At 41.7% G+C, this 15,885-nt stretch overlaps 1 protein-coding gene across 13 annotated transcripts in view; it reads left to right on the top strand.

Annotated features, from left to right (window-relative positions):
- The window catches only part of AFF3 (ALF transcription elongation factor 3), a 566,569-nt gene that overhangs the window by 260,272 nt on the left and 290,412 nt on the right, over positions 1-15,885 (top strand). For all 13 annotated transcript variants that reach the window (XM_078348797.1, XM_078348798.1, XM_035271750.3 and 10 more), the window contains one exon: positions 8,813-8,860. In XM_078348797.1, the coding sequence (XP_078204923.1) occupies positions 8,813-8,860 (48 nt within the window). The remainder of the gene's footprint in view (positions 1-8,812; positions 8,861-15,885) is intronic.

Raw genomic sequence — 15,885 nt, 5'->3', positions numbered from 1 at the left:
ATAAAGTAAAAATAAAGATTAAGGAAAATGTTCAAGAGGAAATGATACATTTAAAAAGTTTCACCAGGCTGGGTGCGGTAACTCAAGCCTTAATCCCAGCACTTTGGGAGGCTGAGGAGGATGGATCACTTGAGGCCAGGAGTTCAAGACCAGCCTGGGCAACATGGTGAAACCCCTTCTCTACTAAAAATATAAAAATGAACTGGTGTGGTGCTGTGTGCCTATAATCCCGGCTACTTGGGAGGCTGAGGCAGGAGAATCACTTGAGCCTGGGAGACGGAGTTTGCAGTGAGCACAGATTGCGCCATTGCACTACAGCCTGGGTGACAGAGCGAGACTCTGTCTCAAAATAAATAAATAAATAAAAGTCTCGCTAAAGTTTGCCTATAATTTGAGAGTTAAATGATTTCAGCATTCTCACTCTTGCCTGAACCTGTGTGATCCTCTTCTTAGTATGATTAATGACTGCAGTTTTAGGTGAAAGGAACACAGAAACCTCAAAGTATTCTTGTCAATGTCAAGTTACAAGTGGGAAGCACTGTAATGTGGTTTCTTGGCCCAGTGTGGACAGAGCAGTGTGGAAGATGACTCCAGTAGACAGTACTGCAGCACTTTATTGAGACATGACCCCACAGATAAGCACTCGGTATCAATTAGTGATCAGAATATGAAATCACTGTCTCTGCTTCTCATATCTTTATGACACCAATAGGTTCTTGACATTGTCAGCATGCTGACCACGTAACTGTCTGAAAACCAAACGTACTTTTAACTACAAGCTCTGATTCAGATTGCTAATTTCTGTTCATAAAAATAATAACATAATTGAAAGACCTTGTCCTATTGCTAAATGTCTGACAGAAAATATTAACTCTTTAACAATATTGCCTGTTAATGGAAAGCTAATACTTACTCTCTAATTTACAGGTACCAATGTAGGAATTAGGGAAGTCAAATGACTGCTAATGGTTTCTGTACTAATGAGTATAAGCTGATTTTAATGAAGTAAATAGATGTTGATGTTCTAAAAATTTAGAACATCATTGGTGGTTTGCTGCTGTTGTAGTTTTTGGATTAAAGCAAAGAGTTTTTTTGTAATGTAGATAACCAGCATTATTCTTATAAGGTTTAGGACTTCCACTTTGTAAATACCTTTTCTTTTTTGGTGTATTGGCTACTAAATATAATTGAATGCTTGCTCTGTTGTACCGAGTTTTTTGCTAGGAACTGGTCAAAAACACATAAATGAGAGGCAGCACATCCACTGGAAAATATACCAATACAAGCAAATGGTACCCATGAACATTTCCTCATTTTCTTCTTTTCAGAGCAGTGTAAAATGTATTAATACAGTAAAATCATTGTAAAACATAGGGCAGGCACAGTGGCTCATGCCTGTAATCCCAGCACTTTGGGAGGCCGACACAGGTGAATCACCTGAGGTCAGGAGTTTGAGACTAGCCTGGCCAACATGGTTAAACGCCATCTCTACTAAAAGTACAAAAATTAGGGTGTGGCGATGCATGCCCATAATCCCAGTTACTCAGGAGGCTGAGGCAGGAGAACCAGTTGAAACGGGGAGGTGAAGGCTGCAGCGAGCTGAGATGGCACCACTGTGCTCCAGCCTGGGTGATAAAGCAAGACTCCCTCTCGAAAAAAAAAAGGTTCACGTGTTAGTGGGGAATGGGGATAAACTCTACTCATTGGGTACAGGGTTTTATTTTGAAACAGTGGAAATATTTCAGAACCAAATAGAGGTGATTATGGTTTACAACACTGAGGTTGTACTAAATGCCCCTGAATTGTTTGCTTTCAAATGGTAGATTTTTTTGTTATTTGAATTTTGCCTCAATAATTTTTTTAAAGTTAATGTAGTCTGTGGTTTGTCCCTCTTCGTATATTGATTTAGCTTTGTATTATATATTAGATTTGGGAGGTATCTGAAAAGTCTAGCTCAGTCCCTTTCAGGTCTTTTTTTTGTAACTTTCAATAAAACTGAAGTTTTTTCTTTTTCTTCCTACCCTCCCTCCCTCCCTCCCTCCCTCCCTCCCTCCCTCCCTCCTTCCCTTTCTCCCTCCCTCCCTTCCTTCTTTCCTTCCTTTTTTTTGTTGTTTTTGAGACGGAGTCTCACTCTGTCATCCAGGCTGGAGTGCAGTGGAACAATCTCTGTTCACTGCAACCTCCCCATTCCGGGTTCAAGATATTCTCCTGCCTCAGCCTCCAGAGAAGCTGGGACTGCAGGCGTGCACCACCACGCCTGGCTAACTCTGAAGTTTTAAAAACAAATCTCAAACATTTCGGGCCGGGCGCGGTAGCTCAAGCCTGTAATCCCAGCACTTTGGGAGGCCGAGGCGGGTGGATCACGAGCTCAAGAGATCGAGACCATCCTGGTCAACATGATGAAACCCCGTCTCTACTAATAATACAAAAAATTAGCTGGGCGTGGTGGCGTGTGCCTGTAATCCCAGCTACTCGGGAGGCTGAGGCAGGAGAATTGCCTGAACCCAGGAGGCGGAGGTTGCAGTAAGCCGAGATCGTGCCATTGCACTCCAGCCTGGGTAACAAGAGCGAAACTCCATCTCAAAAAAAAAAAAAATCTCAAACATTTCTTGGTGAGGTTATCCTTATTTATTTTTCTTAAATTGTGAATGGGTTTTTTCATATTTTTAAATTGTTTATTGCTGCTACACAGGAGAGCTATTGAGATTTGACTTTAGTTTATATTCAACTAATATAATTATTAATCTGATCTTAAAATAACAGTGGAATATTTTCAGTTTTTCTAGGTTTACAATAAAAACTCTGCAGGCTGATATGAATACAGTTTACTTATTTTCCCTTGGTGATACAATACTTTAAAAGAACACTAAAATTGAGTATTAAAGCTGAACTTTTGTATCCTTTGTCTGTTAGGAAAAATAGGGATGGATTAAATACTTCTAACTATTGTAATTCTATTTCTCCTCCTTTTTCCTAGCATATCTTATTTTGATGCTCTATTAAAGCTCTGACTGCTTGCATATTTTTCCTCTGCATTTTCCTCATCTTCATATGTAGATGATGGTGGAAGACAGCAGGATCAGAGGAGGACCAGAGGCAGCTGGGCTTCTAGCTTGGGGAGTGGGAGCAGAGTGAAGCCCGCAGCAGGGCCCTGCACAGGTTTAGGTGTGAGACAGGCTGAATTTGGGAGAGAACTGGCTGTCTGCCTCTGTTCACAAATGACCCTGTCCTTAAAGGTAAGGCAGGAGGCATAATTGCAGGGATGGGCTTCCCATGGAATTATGATGGTCCCTGTATTTGAGCTCAGATCCTCACCAATGGTTTTGTGTCACTGGCAGCATGCCTAATTTTTTGTATGTCAGGTTTTTTTTAATATAAATCAAGAATAGATTGTTTTAAAAATAGTTCTGCAGGAGCCTTTAAGAGTGTATATGAGATACACAATTTCTAAATGCTTAAGGGTATTTTGAGTGCTTGCAGTTAAACAAAGACATTGCCACTTGAAAGTAGTAGTATTTTAGAATGCAAATTCTGCCTGAAATGTGTCTGATAAAGAGTTAAACTATTTTCAAAAATGAGGGCATGTGCAGCTCATCTCTACAATGAAATGCCATTTCTTTCCCACTGATTTGATCACACTCTTTCTCCTTAAGCCCTACTTCTACCTATGCTCTGTGCTTGGCATGGTAATTAGGGACTTCCGCCATCAGGGATGGGATGCTCCTGGCTATTCCCCGAGCTATACTTCCCACGGCGTAGTTCTTTACATTTCCTGGCAGTGTGTGGCGTGTACATTTAAGTGGTAGGATTTAGGGAAATCACGTGATAGGCAGCACTGTAGAGGAGGAGAATCAGCTGGGGTTGCTAGCTTTTAATTGAGGTTTAGTTGGAGGTTCAATGAGGTGAGACTGTTACGACAGATTTCAAAATGTAATGGTAGGAAAATGAGGTGGGTTCGTCAAAGTCGGAGTAAATACGGAGCAACAGCTCAGCAACTCAGCATGAAGCAGCTACAAACCCTCAAAAAACACAGAGTAATTAAAATGTGCATTGTGCAGCCCTCCTTCTCAGTGGGTACCTTTCCAAAGAAAGCAGTTACTTTATTGTGAAAAATATAAACACGAATTTGGAGATGTAAATTACATGCATATTTTAATCTTGTTCATAAACATGGAAAGTTTTCAAAATGTAAATACAATCAAACTAAGCACACAACTGCAGCTGAAACCAGATTTGAGAAAGACTTCAAGAAGGTAAAAGTTCCCCCAGATCCCCCAACCTGGGGGATCTACACTATTTACCTACCTACCCTTTCCGTATGTTTGGAAAAGATAAGGTGGAATTCCATCCTCCTACTTCTAAGGACACAAACCTTTATTCCTTATTTTTTAATGTCACAGAAGGGGTAGTAGATTTGACCTTGTCTCTCTTCTTCCCCTCTCCTCTCTTCTGCCTTTGGCCTACATGTGTGGTGTTGGAGATTAGCTAGTGAGAGGCAATGATCAAGCGCTGAGGAATTTGTCACGTGGAAAGGAGGAGGAAATTTACCCCAATACTATCTGCATTCTTTTATTTCCGTACTATGGGCATGCAAGTTGCCTCAACATGAGCCAGCTCTAGATATTGAGCTGAGGGAGGCAGCATGAGATAGTAGAGAACTCACTGAGCTGCTGTTGAAATGTGAGTAGATTCTGCCTCAACTGCACCTTGCTGCCAGAATGATTTTTGGACAGAGCCCTTCACTTCTCTGAGGCACAGTGTCTCCATATGTTAAAGTCATTGACTTGGCCTGAAAGGAGCTCCAAGGTTCTTTCCCATTCAGATTTTCTATAAGCCCCATGGATTTACTCTAATCTAAATGGGGTCCTGGAGATTCAAACCAATGTGGTACCCTTCTTGAGTCCCCAGAACGTTTCTCAGTGTTCTGAAAAGACTCAAGAGGTGCCTCTGCCAAAGACTGTCCATATTGTAATTTAAGGCCAGGACTTTCTGAGGTCCCTCATTCTGGCTTTACTTCTACCACCTCCTAGGCTTTACAAATGGTCTTCCTAGTAGGGAATGTCTGTCCAGACCATCCAGGCTTGTGGTTGGAGCTGCCGTAAAGATGACTTAGTGTAAAGATCCTACGTCTCTGTCTCCAGTGATGAGAGAAGTATCTAATAGGGCATCTATCCTGCATTTCTCTCTCACTGCATTTCCTTATCAGAGTAGGACAGTTGAAATTTATAGAATTATAGGGGAGATAGTTATAAAAGCAACCTGTCATTTATATAAACAACATCAAAAGAAATTAAAGTGTGGTATTCAAGGAACCTTAGCTTTAAGGAATCAAACCTAAAGTTTACTTTGAAGACTCTTTTTAGTATGCTATTATATCTGGGTGATTCCACCAGGAGAACATGAGGTCAAGTTTTTCTACGGTAAAAATAAAGCACACCGACAATTCAGCATTTGCCCTGCCAGCATGTTACACAGTAGGAAATGGTTGGGACTTAGAAGTAGGGTAAAAGATGTGATTAATGCTTGTAGGTTTGACAGTACATTTTCCAATTCAGACCACTCATTCCCACCATGAACACCAAAGGAAATTCTTCCAAGTCACCATCAAGCCCTGGCCCGACTGAGACTTTCCCATATAACCTTTGTGATGGTCACCTCAGGCTTCCCTAGAAGAGGAGTAGGTTCCAAAAGAGCTCTCTGATCTAGTTTTATTAGAGTGTCAGAATGGTGACATTTCCAGAACAGTCCCAAGGTAAGGAATTAGGGATGGGAGTGAAAGTTTGTAATGAGTGTGTGGTCAACTCAAGCTTTTGGGAAAACAGAAGGAAGGATGAGTATAGGAAAGGGTGTGAAGTATTAATAAGTGCATTGGTGTCATGATATTGAACACTATTTTCCTTGGCTTATAAGGATGGATATACATAATCTCCTCATGCACTGCTAGTAACAGTAGCTGTGCCTTGCACATTTTGTTGTTGATTTTTTAATGATATGACTAGAAAGGAGCCAAAAAATAACATTCCCGTTTTAATGAAAATTCACCACATAATTAACAAGAAAATAAACTTCACCTAAAAGTTCCCAGTCTATTGTATCAACGACCTATACAAAAGAGGTAAAACTGTCTAAAACTCTTGACAGAAAACAAACATAATGGTAAATTTTCATGGCTTGAATTTAGCAGTGGTTTCTTAGATATGACACTCAAAAGCTTGAACAGCAGAAGGAAAAAAACGGGCAAATTGGACTTCATCAAAATTAAAGTTTTGTACATCCAGGAACACTAACAGGAGAGTGACAAAACAACCAATAGAATGGAAGGAAATATTTGTAAATCATGTACCTGCTAAGGATCTAATATCCAAAATATACGAAAAACCCCTACAATAAAACAATAAAAATGCAACCCAATTAAAACATGGGCGAAATACTTGAACAAACATTTCTCCAAGGAAGATAAACAAATGTTCAGTAAACACAAGATGCTCAGCAGGATTAGTCATTAAGAAAATGCAGATCAGGCCGGGTGCGGTGGCTGAAGCTTGTAATCCCAGCACTTTGGGAGGCCAAGGTGGGTGGATCATGAGGTCAAGCAGTCAAGACCATCCTGGTCAACATGGTGAAACCCTGCCTCTACTAAAAATACAAAAAATTAGCTGGGCATGGTAGCACGTGCCTGTAATTCCAGCTACTCAGGAGGCTGAGGCAGGAGAATTGCCTGAACCCAGGAGGCGGAGGTTGTGGTGAGCTGAGATCATGCCATTGCACTCCAGCCTGGGTAACAAGAACAAAACTCAGTCTCAAAAAAAAAAAAATGCAGATCAAAACCACATGAGATATCATTTCATATCCACTAGGATTGCTATTATAAAGTAGAATAAAATAGCAAGTATTGGTGGAGAAATTAGAATCCTCATACATTGATTGTGGGAATATGAAAACAATTTGACTGTTCCTCAAAAAGTTAAAACAGGCCAGGCACAGTGGCTCACACCTGTAATTCCAGCCCTTTGGGAGGTCAAGGCAAGTGGATCACCTGAGGTCAGGAGTTCAAGACCAGCCTGGCCAACATAGTGAAACCCCATCTCTACTAAATATACAAAAATTAGCTGGGCATGGTGGCAGGCACCTGATTGCAATCCCAGCTACTCAGGAGGTGGAGGCAGGAGAATTGCTTGAACCCAGAAGGTGGAGGCTGTAGTGAGCTGAGATCGCGCCATTGCATTCCAGCCTGGGTGACAAGGGTGAAACTCTGTCTCAAAAAAAAAAAAAAGTTAAAGCAGAGATTACTATATGGTAACTATATGACCTTGGGCAAGTCAATGTAAACTTTCTGGGCTTGAGGTGGGAGACTTCAGTAAATCCCTTAATTCTGGGTAGAAGGTCTCGATCATGCGTGGGACCTTTTCAAGCCTCACTTACCTTCCTTCACCCTAGCCCTTTACTTGAGTGAAGGATAAAGTGTTTCAAAGAAAATGCTCTACTGTAGGACAAGGAATGAGCTGGCAGTGTGATGGCATGGTAAGTTGGAGCCTTCGTAATGCTTTTAAAGTTCTAGTGCTGATTCTGATGAGCCTCATGCCACTCAGAACTGCAGGAAGTAAACTCCTTCATTTCTTCATACACCTAACACCAGCCAATAGTTATTGCATATGCCCCATGTTGTGTGGAGCACAGTGTTGGAAGACAGGGAGCCCCAAAATCCAGGGAGCTGATGTTTTAGAGGGACAAGAGATTACTGGATTACTTCATTATTGAATTGCATTTGTGGCGAGGGCTCTGTGAAGAAGTGGAGGCTGCTATGGGCAAGCACTCCAGGGTCAGGGGTGGCTGCTCTGAGGAAGCCATGGATAAGCTGCTCTCCGAAGGATGACTTAACTAGGAATTAACTAGGAAATTAATTCCCAGGAAAGGTGCAGATAGCATTCCTGGCAAGAGAGAACAGTGAGAAGGAAGGGAGAGTGGGCTTGGAGAAGAGCCTCATTCCTGGATGTCACAGTGACATCTACTCTCAGGATGACATCCTTGAATTGTAGGACCAAAAGAAGTGATCTCCCTGAGACCACAGGTAGGCACTTTCACCATCATACACTGCTTCTGTGTTCCCACAAACTCACATCCGGCACTCTTGGCTGGATAGCCAGCAGGAACCACACCGTGTCTCTGGAACTTGAAATGCTCCCCAGAGTCAACTGTGACCTGAAGCCACTGCACCTTGGAGCATCTTCACATCTGCCCAGCTCAGGGCAGTGTGAGTGACAGAACAAGTGACTCAAGCATGACGCCCCACATGCCAGGCCAACATCCAAAGGATGTTTCTCTTTTTTGTCTTTCAGTTTACTCCCTATCAAACCAGTAAACCTAGGCTCTAAGGACAGTGGAACTACCAGAGTTTTACTTAAGCCGTAGCAACCATTGTAGTACTTGGTAGGCCCGTGGCATGTATTTGGTGGATAAATTGGATCCACTGTTGTAGCAGAGGCCACGGTTTCCACACATTAATGGCGCCGAAGGTGGTTGGAGCTCATACCTGCTGGTCACATTTTGTACGCTTGAAGTGGGCTGGTTGGAAAGGCCATAGTTGAGCCTCTGGGGTACATGTATGGTGCTCCAGCTGGGGATGGAGCAGCAGCAGCCACAATGAGACCTGGCTGTTAGGGAAAGGAACCTGTCCTTCAATCCCAGCAGGCATCTCCTCAACCTATAACTCAATTAATAATTTTTTTTGGACACTAATTTGGAAGCTTGCATGTCTTCTCTGTGATCATCAATCTATTCCATCAGGCTTAATTTTTTTTTCCTTTGCTTTCAGGAGAATAGATCTGGAGAAAACAACAGCTGTGTTGAAGAAATAATCCGGGTAAGATTATTCTTTAAACAGTCTTATCAATCTGTGGGACATAGACTCCAAATAAAAAGGAAACCTGTGGCTCCATGATAAAGGAACCCATAGTTTTGTTGTCTGATGTTTACCTTTTCTGAGATTGGTCACATAAGTTTTTGAAACAACAGCTTCTTTTAGTAATCTAGGAGCTGCACCCTCTCTGGACACCTCTGCACAGGCTGAGGTGACACCCTATTAAAGTAATCAGCTGGAAGACATTAGAACAGAATTGAGATGAAAAATATGCTGGTGCTCACATTTAGAAGCCCCATTTATCACCCTGCTATTTAAAAGCATCCTTTAATAGTCTGCACTTTTTTTGAGTCAGGCAAGGGTTGCCTGGTTATTTTTCCTGTAAACTTAATTGGAATCAGAAGCACTTGACAAAGAGGTAACGCTCAGGATCTGGACCTGCATTTCCCTATTGTTTCACATGCTATTTTCCCTGTCACCCTCTGTGTTTACTGTGGGTTCCCTCCCTGAACCAGTTTCGTGCCCAGAATGACTTAGATTGGGCTGTTGTGCACATCAGTGTTTTCTCAAATATTCAGACATATGATCAGGATTTCATTATCAACCCATATTTTTTCTTCACTCATATTTTTTCAGGGGAGTTACCTAATAATTTACAGTTCTCAAAAAGCTGATACTACACTGGGCAAAACACCAAGACAAATTAGGCCAGATGGTACAGAATTTCACTCTAAAAAAATATTAATATGGTCTTTTGGACATCCTACACACTTATTTTTTAATTGCTAGTGAACTACAGTAATATAATTACGTGGGTTAAAATTTTACATTAACTATTTTAAGAAGCAGGATGTTTTTCTTTCTGGAAAGCATTATTTTATAAATAAATCTAAGTCTCAAGTTGAACCAGAATAACTAATTGAGGTGAGATTTGTTGAATTCATATTGATTTTTTTTTCTGGCAGAGATTTATAGAGAAAACCATTGTCAAAACAGACAGCTTCATTTCTAGCATTTACCTATATGTTAAATAAAATACATAGTTACTTTGTATCCATATTGTCTCTCTTCTGGGGCTTTGTTTCTGATTAAAGAACAGTTAACCTGAGATGCTGATATAACTTTTCCTGTTTTTCTCTTTCAACATACTTTCATGTTTGGAGTTCACATATTCCTTTTTTTTTTTTTTTTTTTGAGATGGAGTCTTGCTCTGTTGCCAGGCTGGAGTGCAGTGGCATAGTCTTGGCTTACTGCAACCTCTGACCCCGGTTGAAGCGATTCTTCTGCCCTAGCCTGAGAAGCTGGGATTACAGGAACATGCCACCACGCCCAGCTAATTTTTATATATTTTGAGTAGAGACAGAGTTTTACCATGTTGGCCAGGATGGTCTCGATCTCCTGACCTTGTGATCTGCCTGCCTCGGCCTCCCAAAGTGCTGGAATCCCACTGCGCCTGACCCACATACTCCATTTTTAAGCCATCTTCCTTTAATCGGTTGTGGTGTTTATGTCTGCAAAAGGATAGTACCAGAACACACCAATCCCTTCTTTGGTTTCACAAAGTAGAAAAATTCTAACTTATTCTCTCTTGGCCCTTCTGAGGATATGGAAGAAATCCATCCTTTGACCTTCCTATTCTATTCTCCAAACAGGACTTGAAGTTTTAATAAAGACTTGAGTAATTCACATACCGAAAGGATAGAGTTTAGGTAAAGCAAAATTCTATTCAAATAAAACTGACTGCCACAATCAAGAGCTCATACAGCTTTGTAATTATTGTTTTCTAAAGAGAACTGATGAGAACCTCATGCCCCCTTGCTGCGGTCCTTCCCTCCCTCCCACTGCCAGTGCCACCGCTGTGCCACGAACCTCTTCAGATGAGGCCTGAAACAGAGGGAGACAGAGGGAGAACATGGACCCACCAGATGACTAATTTGTGTCCCTATGCAAGACTGAAGTCTGCAAGTAGAGATGGTGGCTGGATTAGGAGGCAGCCGAGCTCCGAATTCTACTCTTCCTAACCCATGAACCTCAGTCAGGGGTGGTGGTGGGATTGATGAGGAGGAAACAGAGATGATGGTGGCACCAGCAGCATCCACTTGACCTGGAGCCTTTACTCTCTCCACTTGTCATGCAAAGTGTGAGTAATAGTAGTTGGTATTTGGGAGCTCCTAGGGGATCATGTTAGTATTCCCAGTGTTTCCTGACGTCAGTCATTCTCCAAAATCACCTACCCCTCTTACCCTCCAAACACAAGCACAGGACTCCTCAGTTACCGCCCATGGTATATGTTTTGTATCTGTCACACACCAGCCTTCCTCTGAGACTGTGGCCTCAAGGACAGAGAAAGCCAGAGTGGTTGATGAGTAGATAAAGCTAAGCAGGAGAGGCAAAAGGAGCCAGGTCAGAGCTCCTATAAGACGCAGATGAGCTGAGCATTTGAGCAGAGTGATGTGATCACATTAGCAGTTTAAATGCACCACTCTGGCTGCTATGGAGAGAGGATCCACTGGGAAAAGGAGAAGCAAGAGAGAGCGGAAGGCTGTTGGCGGGAATCCGGATGAGAGATGCTTGGTGGCGTGCTTACGGCCGTGGGAAACATTAGGGGAGATCACAGTTTGCGGGGAGGGAGGAAATCATAATTTCATTTTTAGACATGGTGAGTTTATGTACCTTTGGAACGTTCAACTAAACATAGAGAACATAGCATAACATATTGGAGGTCAGGAGGTTAGAGCAGAGTTCTGAGGTGTTAGACCAACATTCTGGATTAATTAGTATGTCATTTGTAATAACACCATAGAAATGGGTAACTTTTTCTGGAGAGAGACTAGAGACCGACGAACAGTAAAAATCGGAATTGTGACTTTTAGAGACTCAGGGAAGGAAGAGTTGCTGGGAAATGGAAGTGAGAGAGATTGACCAGAAAAGTGGAGGGAAAATTATGACAGTGAAAAGTCATGGAATCCAAGGAATAAGATTCAAGCTCAGTGGTGTTGAGAGTTTCTGAGAGGACAAGAAAGATGAGGATCTAAAACCACCCAATGGATCAGACCACAGAAACGTTGCTGGGGACTTTTGTGAGTGCTGTTTCCACGAAGTGGAGGGGGCAGAAGCCCAACTAGAGAAGACAGAAAATGTAGTCGGTGAGTTTAGAGACTTCTTGGGAGGAAAGGTTATCACTTCCCTTCCTCTCCCTTTCCAATTGTAATACATCCTGCATACAGGAGCAACCACTAAGTGATGAAGAGCTGACGTTTACTGAGCATTCATTGTGTTTGAGGCACAGTTCTAAGCTGTGATTTAACCATCGCAGCTGCCTCAGGAGGTAGGCATTGGTAACATTCCCATTTTACAGATGAGGACATGGATGAGGAGAAGTTAAATGCAATTTGCCCAAGGTCACACACATAGCAAGTAGTAGAGCTCACGCCTTACAGGGTAACCTATCTCTTAACTACTATGCTGACTTATTAGATGAAGAAGTCCCCCTGGCTTACTAATGAAACTACTCAGGCAATTTGTTGTGAATGGGAGTTTTCCCATTTCTACCTGTTTATGGTTTGGAAGTGCCAGATCATGCATTTATGCAGTTAAATTCAGAGGTTTTATAGCCTGTGCTATCAACCTCATCTTGAACTTCTTCCTCTCTCCTCCTTATTTTTGCTGAGGTGACTGTTTTCAAGTCATTTGAATATTACATTGTGTTCTAACATATAATTATTTTTTATTCTTACGCAGAGAGTTTTAATCCTGGGACCCAATAAATCTGTGTGTTATTGCAAAATTCTCTTCACTGAGGGAGAAATTAGAACAGAGTTCTGTGAGGATGGATGATCAGGGCTAGAAGCCTTCATGGTGACATATGTTTGTAACAGGCAGTTTTCTAAGTTGCACTCTATTTCATCCTTAAAGGTTCCAGTGCTGTAATACTTAGGTGCTTTTCATAGCATTATCCATTAACGTAGAATGGCATTAACATTTGTTCAGCAAATAAAATTCGTTTACAACTTAATGGGTGGGGGTGCAGGGCTGGAATCTGGGATGTACAGGTTTTGTGCAAGGCAGCTTTAGATGGCATTTGTTGAAGGCACTCATAGCATAGAGTGCCTTTGTAATAAGAGACCAGTGTTTGAGATTCTGGTTTGGACTTAAGGAATTAATTTAGAGACAATTTCAGTGCAACATCTGAGCAGATTACTTTCTTGGCTTTCATCATCTTTAGCCACTAATTTCAGTGTGCTGTAAAATATTCTTAGTGAATATTTACATAGAGTTGCATTTCTGTTTATCTGAAGGGGGTTAGTGGTACTTGTTTAAATTTTGGAGACCTCAGCCAGTTTCCTGACATTGTAGTGGAACAAACTTCAGGCAAATAAAGGGAACTCATTTTTTCCTTGGTTTCCCAGAAACTCAGGAGTAGCCTGGATGAGATGACTTCTAGTTGTTGTGCTGGGAGATTTGTGAGTTGAGGGCACTGATCTGGGAAACGCACATTAACATGGCCCTCGCATGTGCAGACCTCGGATGAGGGGACAAGAGAAGCCTTGTGCTCAAAAATATCAATCAAATGAAAACATACTCGCCATTCTATGCCTGCCGGAAGGTGGACAACAAAGAGATGACTTGTTTTCAGTGACCTATTTGGGTCATTTGCAGAGCTGGACCTAGGTCAAATCTTTCCTGCTTCAGAGCAGGCAGGCTTTTTTTCTAGCTCATACTGTTTCCTTTATAAGTTATTTCATTTGTTTCCAACAGCAAAGATTTCATTTGTGATGAAATGAAGCCCACTAATGGCAAAATCAATCCCAGTGTAACTGTAGAAGTGCTCCATTAATACATCCCATTACTTGGGATTGAGCCATATAATCCCATATAGTAAAATAAACTCAAAACAAAAGTCAGCCTGATGGAGGTCTAGAGAAATTCACTGAGCAAAACTTTAAATAAGACTAGCCAAGATAAATTCGTTTACTTGGTAGTGCTATGTTTTCTTTTTGCATTTGACCATCTGAACAGTTAGGAAGAGAAATATCGTACTTTTATTTTATTTTATTTTATTTATTTATTTTTTGAGACGGAGTTTCACTCTTGTTACCCAGGCTGGAGTGCGATGGCAGGATCTCGGCTCACCGCAACCTTCGCCTCCTGGGTTCAAGCAATTCTCCTGTCTCAGCCTCCCAAGTAGCTGGGACTACAGGCGTGCACCACCATACCCAGCTAATTTTTGCATTTTTAGTAGAGACGGGGTTTCACCATGTTGACCAGGATGGTCTCGATGTCTTGACCTCGTGATCCACCCACCTCGGCCTCCCAAAGTGCTGGGATTATAGGCGTGAGCCACCGTGCCCGGCCAATACCATACTTTTATATCTCATTTTATATCTGTGAGATGAACTGGTAATAAATGCTGTCATACTAATCCTTTGGGTGAAACAAAAAGCCTTTCCAAAATAACTCCACTTTTACCAGTCAAGGGCATGCTGGCGCCTGCGAGCTGTGGCCAGTGGCTTGCCACTGTGCTGCAGGACCATGTGGTACAATCTGTGGTCTGGCAGTGACATTTTCTAGCAGAGGTAGGACAAGAGATCACCCTAATTCAGAATCTGTTCTGAGCCCAGAGGCTTTGGGGTGATGGCTGAAGGAGAACACTGGAGGTCCAGAAGCTTCTGTTGAGAATGAACAGCTCCACCCTTTGATATTTACCTGTTTCATTTTGATGCACATCATTAGAAATCACTAAGTTGCTTGCAGAACCATACGCCTGGAAGATGAAGGGAATGTTGGCAGCCCAAGCATCTAAAAGTCTGTGAGATTATAACTTCTGCCCTGATAGTAAACCGTGGGTTCTGATACTGCAGTCAATGTCTGTTCATGGGATGTTTGTTGATATTTTACTGCAAAGGTTTCGCAGTTTCTTGGAGAAACTTGGAGACCTTCAGCACTGTATTAGAGGACCAAGGCAAGTATGTCAAATAGAAGTAGATGTACTCAGTACCTTAGAACACCTGCCGTATGTAGAAGACACTGAGTAGGTGGGATTAGTCAGTTAGAGGAAGAATGCAGGGGAGAAAACAAATAGAGGTGTGCTGCTTTCAACAGCAGTGCTTCCCTGAAAGGTGGTTTGCAGAGACTACAGCCCCAGCAACACAAAACAAGGGTGGGATTGGAGCTGAGAGATAACAACCTTACTGGCCTCATAGGTATGTGGGTCACTGGACTACACGTTGTCATCCATATCGTCCGTTCACATTTTCATAACATCTTTATAGTTTTTTCTTCTTTATAGTTGAGTGACCATTTTCCAAAAAATAAGGGCTTAAATGTGAATCACATAGAAAAATAAGCGCAAATTCTTATCTTTATCCATGAAGGAGGTTTTCTATTGCAGTGTTTTTTAATTGTACAGAGCTGATTGTCAAATCGTAGTATCTATCACAACTTTCAAATGTGTAAATTCCCCAAACACTTAACTTATTTTCAATCTGGTTTTCATTTGAGTGCTCTTCTCCAACAGTGAAATGCTAGGGTTCAGTACTAGCCAACTAGCCTGGTTTATGTCATTTGTTAACTTTATTTAAGAGAACCAATGCAATTTTATTTTTTCTTTGTTTCTATGCTTAATATCACCATACGTATTCATCAGACTTTGAAAACTTGCTAGAGATCAGAACTGAAAAATTATATAGTTATTATATTTTAAGGCACTTAAAAAAGATTTTAGAATACTAATTGAGAAGCATACAGCAGGTGCTTGAATAATGTAATCTTATTAAACTTTGTTTTGTTGTAAGGTTACTGAGGAAAAAAAACCCAATTCCCATCCAGGGCCATTGTGTGTGGAACCTGACATTGCCCTTATGTCTGTGTGTGTTTTCTCTGGGGACTTCAGTTTCCTCTCACATTTCAAAGATGTACTCTCTAGGTTCACTGGCATTTCTTCATGGTCCCAGTGTCAGTTAGTGTGGATGCATCTGAGTGCGCTTTGCCAGGGGGTGGCATCCTGACCAGGGCTGACACCTGCCTTG

This window comes from Callithrix jacchus, chromosome 14, assembly GCF_049354715.1.
Source record: "Callithrix jacchus isolate 240 chromosome 14, calJac240_pri, whole genome shotgun sequence".
Lineage (NCBI taxonomy): Eukaryota > Metazoa > Chordata > Mammalia > Primates > Cebidae > Callithrix > Callithrix jacchus.
The sequence above is the reverse complement of the archived record's forward strand: the minus strand, read 5'-3'. Positions and strand labels throughout refer to the sequence as shown.